Source organism: Daktulosphaira vitifoliae, unplaced genomic scaffold, assembly GCF_025091365.1.
Source record: "Daktulosphaira vitifoliae isolate Bord-2020 unplaced genomic scaffold, ASM2509136v1 Scaffold_2, whole genome shotgun sequence".
Lineage (NCBI taxonomy): Eukaryota > Metazoa > Arthropoda > Insecta > Hemiptera > Phylloxeridae > Daktulosphaira > Daktulosphaira vitifoliae.
The window spans coordinates 18,701,244-18,711,206 of NW_026099573.1; the positions used below are offsets into that span (position 1 = coordinate 18,701,244).

General features: G+C 23.2%; 1 protein-coding gene across 13 annotated transcripts in view; it reads left to right on the plus strand.

Moving 5' to 3' along the window:
• LOC126899413 (uncharacterized) overlaps nt 1-6,918 on the plus strand; it is a 34,432-nt gene extending 27,514 nt beyond the window's left edge. For 2 of the 13 annotated variants that reach the window (XM_050674365.1, XM_050674354.1), the window contains 6 exons: nt 4,205-4,270; nt 4,624-4,689; nt 5,365-5,430; nt 5,641-5,706; nt 6,065-6,130; nt 6,735-6,918. In XM_050674365.1, the coding sequence (XP_050530322.1) occupies nt 4,205-4,270; nt 4,624-4,689; nt 5,365-5,430; nt 5,641-5,706; nt 6,065-6,130; nt 6,735-6,832 (428 nt within the window). In that variant the 3' untranslated portion in view covers nt 6,833-6,918. Of the gene's footprint in view, nt 1-1,515; nt 2,391-3,791; nt 3,856-4,202; nt 4,271-4,621; nt 4,690-4,951; nt 5,016-5,364; nt 5,431-5,638; nt 5,707-6,064; nt 6,131-6,734 lie in introns of those variants that run through there. The other 11 variants (XM_050674353.1, XM_050674357.1, XM_050674356.1 and 8 more) reach the window with 11 other exon arrangements.
• Nucleotides 6,919-9,963: the final 3,045 nt, after the last annotated feature.

A 9,963-nucleotide genomic window follows, 5' to 3' on the forward strand; every position in this document is an offset into this window, starting at 1 on the left:
CATAAGCCAAAACAAAACTCAAGCACCATGGATTTTGTACCTTTACCTAGAGTAAAAGGTTATAAATAACAGTTATAATTTAATATAACAATTATTAATATTTATTTGATATTATAATTTAATTTTTTAATTAATAATTAAGTCAGATTTTAAATAAATTAAATGAAATGAACAAATAATAGAATAAACTTTACAATCTATGTAAAAGAAAGGCCTTATATATATATAAAGATTAATCGAATCTTATTTTTTCATGCATATAGAATATGCATCGTAATATAGAGCATCGTAGTGATCTATATATACTCTCTAATTGACTAGGATACCATTACATGTCATACAACTATAATGGTCAGTTAACTAAAAAGAAAAAATAAATCCAAATGAGCGCAATGTGCAAAAAGAGAGAAATCATTACACATTACAATGGTAAAATGTTGAGATGTACAATAAGTTGATGATGAAGTTCCATAATTATGATGTNTTTTTTTTTTACATTTTATTTAAAATTTAAAAATAATTAATATTTTTAATAAAATGTAAAAAAATTAATTATTGAAATATAGCTATAGACCTAACGTATAAATATTATTTAAAAAAAAAATCAACTAAAAATATTAACTGGATCAAAAGTTATTTAAGTTGTCAGTGAGTGGTGGGCCACCCTGTATACTCTCTAATTGACTAGGATACCATTACATGTCATACAACTATAATGGTCAGTTAACTAAAAAGAAAAAATAAATCCAAATGAGCGCAATGTGCAAAAAGAGAGAAATCATTACACATTACAATGGTAAAATGTTGAGATGTACAATAAGTTGATGATGAAGTTCCATAATTATGATGTTCAAGACAAATAAAAAGTATTTAACACCTTCATCATTGATTCATAATACACGTCTATGATGATGTCTATACTGATCATGTTCAAAAGTGTGAAGTTGAAACAATGATGAGAACTTATTTGAACATAATCGTCGTTTCCCTCATAATTAACAAAAATCTTTTTATTGCATGAATATCGGCAATATTCACGTGTACCTTTATTTCATTTACCTCTCATTCCCCTAGTTTTATTTGATCATAGTATGTATTTATCAATTTAATCTTATTTTTGTTTTAAATCAACTTATTATCTGGGTGCTTTTTTTTTAAATTAAGCCCTTCGCATAAGTGGTGGGCGACTAGATATTATTTATCCCAAGGTAGCCATGAGGGTGTCTACTTCACAATCCGTTGCCTAAGTCATCACCTCTCATTATAAATCAACAAAGACTGTTATAAAATAATCCTATAAACCTTTAAAATCAAAATAATGTGTTACGTTATTTTAACTTCAATGCGTAATTGAAAAGGTGTTGATTTTAGATTGTTCTAAAATTACAAAAAGTTTTCAAATACCATTTGTTGCTTTTTTTTATGAGTTAAACCTATATTTAGAATCATGTTTGTACTGAACAGTTTATATAAATTTTACTATAATGATTATTTTAGTAGCATTATTCAATTTTTCTAAAAAATGACATCATTAAACGTTGTTTCAAAGTGCTTGTTATTATTTTGTGTCATCGTATACACTGAATCAAAAGGAAATACAATAAGAAATTGTAATATTATGAATAATCTTTTTAAAAATATTGGGTGGAAAAATTTAAAACGTGTCAAGCATATAACTTACTTAAATAATAATAATAATCTTTTGAGTATAATTCAAGAGCCAATAATACCAGCTACATGTTGTACAAAAATACGAGCCACGACTATTTTCCTTGGCTGCACATACGCAAGTATTTTATTGGATATTGTGACTGTTGTAGAAAATCAACGACTATTCTGTGAAAAAATAATGAACAATAATAAATTACAAGGCCACAATGGCACTGAAAAACTATTAGACATTTTGTCCAATATAACTTCATTTGCAAAACTAATGCAAGGCGCCTTGTATGCTATTGAAAAATTGCATAGAAAGCCATGGAATCATTTGGTAAGGTACCATATTATTTTAAAATTAGCAATTGACAAGTTTCTGAATTTACAAAATCAATTAAATAATCAACCTTACTCAAAAGAGATAGACAATAATGCTATACTACATAATATCAAATTGAACATAACACAGATTGAAAGAAATATAAAATTGGATGTCATGAAATATTGTAAGCTGGAACGTAGTAATATATTTGTGTTAGCAAATAAATTGAAAGTTGAATACAATAATATTCAATTTAACGAAGAAAATATAAAATTTTATAATTCTGGTAGTGAAATTATATTAAGTGAAATCAAGATGTTGATTTTAGAAAACTTTACAAATTTAGGATTCGAATTAAATTCAAAAAATGGGGAAATATTCATTCCAAGTTCATTAGATGGTGATTTTGAAGGTATTATATACATTCGAAATATTAGTATTAAGACACAAATATATTATTGTTTGTCTTAATATGATGTGATGGTAAAATATATATATTTTTTTGTCATAAAAGAGGTATAATAAAAGGTATTAAAGTTGAATTTTAAAATAATTTAAATTAAAAATAATTGAATTTACTGTTTTGGCTGATTTTGTTTTTTTATTGTCTAGATTTTAAGATTTTTATTATTTAAAATGAGATTACAGATAACTATTTATAAATAAAAACTTTTGTGAAAATGAAATTAATACGATATCATCTAGGCTTATCTGTTTTTATATATATTTTCAATTGTATGGGATGGAAAAATCTTTAAATCTACAACTGATTAAATAAAATTTATTTATTTACTTGCTTATTCTAAATTAAATAGACAAACATAGATTTAAAAGATTAACTATCTCATCATTACATTAATTCAAACAATTAAAATATTTTTAGGTCAATCCCTTATTTTTTGTGTACACTTTATTTTTTAAATCGTAATCTGCATATTTAACATTTTTATAAAATAAAAAATGATGTATTTCAAATCATGGTTACTCAACAAAGACTTTTACACCGATACTTAGAAAATAATTAGTATTTTGGAATATAAACTGGAGGTTAAGCGCTGATGATGCTTTTTTTCATCATTAGTCATTTCTCAGTCGCACTTCACCTCTCAGCTAGATACAAAAATGACAATTACTTCCGATACACTGGTACAGAAGTTGTTATCGACCACTTATTTTCTATTTCATAAAATAGTTCAATACATATGATGCCATAAAAAAATTTAATCAACACATCTATAAGAAAAAAGGGATGAACATAAAAAACAACAAGATTTAAAGAATCTTCATATAACATATTGTTTTAAAATAAATTAAATGTCTAGAGTTAAAAAAAGTCTTCATGTAAAAACTTACCAACCTATACGAAAATGATAGTCATATCAGTTTAAAAATAGCTTACAATTTATCACAAATAATAAAATATAACACTTAAATTATTTAATTACTGAAAATTTTTTTTAGAATCAAACAATGAGTCTCAAATATCTTAAGCTATAATTCTAGTTTTTTATGATTTTTTTCAAAAAGGTAAATTTCTTTTAATAATCTANGGTAAATTACTTTTGATAATTTTAAATTTTGGTATTCAAAAACAATTGTACGTACTAGTGTGATAACTATTTTCAGTATTACATATATTTTTGAAATTATTTAAACTTATCAAACTACACCATTTTAGTAATAAACTTAATTTATATTAAATACATATTAATCAAATTACATATCAGTCTTATAATAGCTCACAATTTAAACAATAGCAATAAAAATTCAATATATTTAACCACTGAAATATTTTTCTTTTACTTGTATTTAGAAGCAGACAATGATTCTGAAATCCCTCCTGCTACAATTCCAATTTTTTATGATTTTCTTCAAAAAGTTAAAATACTTTTGATAATCTAATATTTTTTTAAATCATATTAACTCAACAAACTAAACAATGTTAGTAATGAACTTAACTCTTATTATACATATGTAAATTAAGCGTCTGTGTTAAATAGACATACAAATTTTGTATGATATTGTAAATTCTGAATTATAAATATACGTATTAATCACTCTAAAATATTTGAAAATTAAAAAAAAAGATATTTGAATTTTGAAAAAATTGAATGTAATTGAATATTACAATGAACATTTCAACTGAAAACATTTGTGTTTTTCTTTATAAAGTTACAGTAAATAAAACACTTGAAATATTTAATCACTACATTTTTTTGTATTTAGAAGCAGAAAATAAATCTGAAATCTCTCCAGCATCAATTTCAAATTTTTGCAATTCACATTATACAGGTAAATTACTTTTGATAATCTTAAATTTTCAAATAATCTCAAAACCAATTATACGTTCTAGTGTGATAACTATTTTCAGTATTACACTTTTTTTTTTTTAATTATTTAAACTTAATAAACTACACAATTCTAGTTCAGTAATGAACTTAATTCATATTATATACATGTATATTAACACATGTTAAATATCAGTCTTATATTAGATTACCATTTTAACAATAGCAATAAAAAATCAAAAATTGAATACGCCTGTTATTATAAAATATATTTGTGTTGCTCTTCATAAAATTACAGTAAATAAAACACTTGAAATATTTTATTACTATAATATATTTTTAATTACTTGTATTTAGAAGCAGAAAATAAATCTGAAATCTCTCCAGCTCCGATTCCAGTTTTTCTCGATTCATTTAATAAAGGTAAATTACTTTTGATAATTTTAAATTTTGGTATTCAAAAACAATTGTACGTACTAGTGTGATAACTATTTTCAGTATTACATATATTTTTGAAATTATTTAAACTTATCAAACTACACCATTTTAGTAATAAACTTAATTTATATTAAATACATATTAATCAAATTACATATCAGTCTTATAATAGCTCACAATTTAAACAATAGCAATAAAAATTCAATATATTTAACCACTGAAATATTTTTCTTTTACTTGTATTTAGAAGCAGACAATGATTCTGAAATCCCTCCTGCTACAATTCCAATTTTTTATGATTTTCTTCAAAAAGTTAAAATACTTTTGATAATCTAATATTTTTTTAAATCATATTAACTCAACAAACTAAACAATGTTAGTAATGAACTTAACTCTTATTATACATATGTAAATTAAGCGTCTGTGTTAAATAGACATACAAATTTTGTATGATATTGTAAATTCTGAATTATAAATATACGTATTAATCACTCTAAAATATTTGAAAATTAAAAAAAAAGATATTTGAATTTTGAAAAAATTGAATGTAATTGAATATTACAATGAACATTTCAACTGAAAACATTTGAGTTTTTCTTTATAAAGTTACAGTAAATAAAACACTTGAAATATTTAATCACTACATTTTTTTGTATTTAGAAGTAGAAAATAAATCTGAAATCTTTCCAGCATCAATTTCAAATTTTTGCAATTCACATCATACAGGTAAATTACTTTTGATAATCTTAAATTTTCAAATAATCTCAAAACCAATTATACGTTCTAGTGTGATAACTATTTTCAGTATTACACTTTTTTTTTTTTAATTATTTAAACTTAATAAAATATATTTGTGTTACTCTTCATAAAATTACAGTAAATAAAACACTTGAAATATTTTATTACTATAATATATTTTTAATTACTTGTATTTAGAAGCAGAAAATAAATCTGAAATCTCTCCAGCTCCGATTCCAGTTTTTCTCGATTCATTTAATAAAGGTAAATTACTTTTGATAATTTTAAATTTTGGCCATCAAAACCAATTGTACGTACTAGTGTGATTACTATTTTCAGTATTATATATATTTTTTTATAATATTTAAATTTAAAAAAGTATACAATTCTAGTAATGAACTTAAATCATATTATATATATGTATATTAATACATGTTAAATATCAGTCTTATAATAGCATACCATATTAACATTAGCAATAAAAAATCAAAAAGTGGCTACGCCTGTTATCATAAAACATATTAGTGTTTCTCTTCATAAAGTTACAGTAAATAAAAAAATTGAAATATTTCATTACTGTAATATTTAATCACTGAAAGTTTTTTTATTTACATGTATTTAGAAGTAGACAATGACTCCGAAATCTCTCCAGCTACAATTCCAGTTTTTTATGATTTTCTTCAAAAAGGTAAATTACTTTTGATAATCTAATATTTGTTTAAATCATTTAAACCTAACTAAACCTAAACCTAAACCTAATTAAACCTAAACTACACAATGTTAGTAATGAACTTAATTTTTATTATACATTTTATATATTAAGCGTCTCTGTAATTTGACACACAAATTTTGTATGAAATTGTAAATTCTGAATGATAAATATGCATATTTTCACACTAAAATGTTTGAAAATTAAAAAACTAGATATTTGTATTTTGAAAAAAGTGAACGTAATCGAATATTACATAAAAATTTCATAACATCTTTAAATTTAGTATTTAAAAATAAAAATATTCTTTTCATTATGATTTAAAATGAAATTACATAAATTAGATTTAATAGTATAGATTTGCATAACTTTATTTAAACATTTAAACCAGTTTAATTAGATTATGATTAAAGGGTATATCTACTAAAACAAAAATAATTGCTGATGAATTTTTAATGATACATTGATGAAATTATATGATTTATAAAAAAAAATATTGGTAATAATAAAAATAATAAAAAATTTGTTGAAATAATTATTTTATTTTATTTTGAAATTTTTATTTTTTTCATTTTATTTTTAGATTTAATAGGTGATGTCACAATGAATGATGAGTTTGAGATAGAAACAGAAGACCTCACTAAAAAAGAAACACGGAATTTTATAAGCTCATTTAAATAATTTTTTCATTAATATTTAAGTAAAAATATAGCATAACTTTTGAACCTAAATGTTAAATACTTAATAAAATTATATGCTATCATTTATTCTAGAACATATTTATATATATTATATAATATATGACAAAGAATTTGGCCACAACACATAACTGGCAATTTTTTAGGAGCAGCGTTGAACAAATCCCTTATTAAACATAACTCGTTCTGTTTTTTGTTCACTTCCTAAAATATGAAATCATTCTAGTTACTCTTTTCTTTTTTTATTAAAAAATATTTAATAACTTTATATTCTTATTATTTTAATATTATAATTTATGCATAGTTTTATTCATTTTGTGCAAAGGATCGATTTTAACAAAATGTTTGAGTGATCTCACTAAAATTCTCATTTCAATAGTTTTTTTATATATAATTAAATTTAATGTATATAGGATAATTATTTAACATTAACCACTAAACTTCTCTTAAAATAAGAATTCCTTTTTTGGCTCTTGTTATTTTCTTATGAAACGCTATTATTTGTTTTGAAATATTTTTTATACGTTATAAAGATATCGACTATTTCTTTTAATGACTAGTCAATAACAACTTGTACCAATAATTCAAAATTTATTAGCATATTAAACATTAAGTATAAATTTTATACTTAGGCAACTACAATTCATTTATTCATTAATTTAATTTATTTTTAGCTTCTCAAATATGGGGCCAATTTTTATATCGACCTAATAATTTTAAATGGCATTTTACATATAGCTTATAAAATAGAAAATAATCTGATTTAGAAAAAGAGTGGTCGATAACAACTCATTAGATAAATACTTTGGTGGTTATTAGAATTTAAAATATAATCTGAAGACGAATCTTGGAAGCTGTTGTTATTATAAAGTTATTCTCATTTTTATACATTTACAGGAAGAAAAGTGCTTCCTCCTGACAATATATAAAAATGACCACCGATAATAATAGCATTAACCACTCCTCACTTTCAGTCATTACTAAAATTGTTAAAAATTCTGAAATATTAAGTTGTTGTCGACTAGTTATTCCTAAATTAGATAATTTTCTATTTTATAAAGTAGTTAGTTATGTATGTTGTCATTTAATAAAATAAAATTGCCATTACTATGAATTATAAGGGATGATATTAAAAATAAGTTATCAGCTAATAATTATAAGTTACTAAAAGGAATCAAAATTTTTTTTCAATAATATTTTTATATTGATAGTAACGAATAAAATGACAAACCGATCACTCTGTAAACACAATAAAGCTGTAGTAACTCAAAAAGCTAAATGTAGTTAGTTGTTAAGTGGTTAATAGTTGCTGTTGTTTCTTTAACTGATATTATCCAATAAAATATACGAGATTCTTTGTGATTGAGTTAGTTAATACGTAAGAGATTGGTTTAGTGCACCACTTGCTTCCAATGCACTATACCAAGATTTAAATTTTTTAAAAGACTTGGTAAATTATCAGTCAATAGATAAAAATATATCAGAAGTTACAGTTAAGAAAATGTGTAGTTATTTATGATATCTATCGCCAAAGAATACTGTATTATCACTTTTTAATTCTAATGTTCCATTTGATACAAAAAGAAAAAGTATCGCTGCTCTAAAAATCCATACAGATGATTATGTATCCAAAATAATATTTATTGAATATAAAAGAAGCAACTGGAATATTAAAAAACGGTNTCAGAACTACATTAATTTTAATGATTTACTTTAACTAAAAAAAAACCCAGCACAGTGGGGTCGCGGCATAGTGGGGACGTTGCATAGTTGGGTCCAATATAGATTTAATCTGACAGTGATTAAAATCACTATCATAAGAAACGCTTCGATGCAAATCTGTAGATAGTGTTTAATTCTAAGAAATTGATGGATAATTACAAAAGCAACATTAACCTTAATATTAAAATAGCATATTTTTGAATACGGTAGCCATTTGCGCATAGAAGATAAGGTGTTAGGACAAATTTTTTTTTTTATTTTATAGTACATAAAAGAAGCTTTAATTTGATATATGTTTAAAGGACGCAGTATTTCCGGAACATTTTCAAAAACTAAGTTGAAAAAGTTAGTTTTTGTAAAAAATTGCTATTTTAATTCCTCCCCAGTGAATAGGATAAGCGTTAAATTTTTAAAAAAATGATATCAAATGAAAGGGAAATATCTAGGGTTTTAGTATAAAAAAAAATTATGTTGATTTGTTTACTTTTAAAAAAAGTTATGAAAGTTTTAAGAAAAAAAAGTGAAAAAAATTACAAAATTTACCGATTTTTAAATTTGTAATTTTTTTTGGATATTTCCCCCATTTGCGGAGAACGAGGGAATTTTTTTCAATTTTTAAGGGTAATGTCTTCAACTAGATACGATTTGTGATCTTTTGATGTATTTTTAAAAGAAATCGGTCCAGTGAGAGCTGAGAAAAAGTGGCAACAGACATAAAAAAAAAAAAACACATCATGGTAAAATTAATACCTTCTCAGCTTCGCATCGAAGCTAATAAATCTTGAAGATTTTATTTGTGGAAAATAAATGCAATTTTTTAAACGCTTTAATTTAAATACTAGTTTTCCTACCATTGGACCCATCATTATGGAGCACTGATGAAAATTTCAAGATATCAATAGACCCTATTAATAGCAATAATGTAGTAAATGATAGAGCTGAAAGGGGTGTAAAAATAATGCAGGAGTTTAATAGGAAAATAACAAACAACGAATAACAAAAACAATATTTGCTTCAAGTAGTAAATGATTACCGCAGAAAATATACAGATTTCAAAAAGAATACTCTTTTAGATAATTAGTTCAATGATTAATTTTTGGTTTTTATGTTTGATGTGTCTTTATAAATTTTTAAATATTTTTTATTCATATTATAAAATTAACACTGAATTCACTTTATTTTGTGATTATTATAACAAAATTATATATATTGACTTTTTATACTGTCGTACGTCNAAAAATTTTTTTTTTAATCTCAAATTTTCATAAAATGTTTATTTTAATGTATATAATACATTTATGAGGTATCTCATAAACATTTCGAAGATCGATTTTTTTTGAGCCACCCTCAATATTTATATATATTGACGATGAGTTCGTCGTTCAAGCTCTT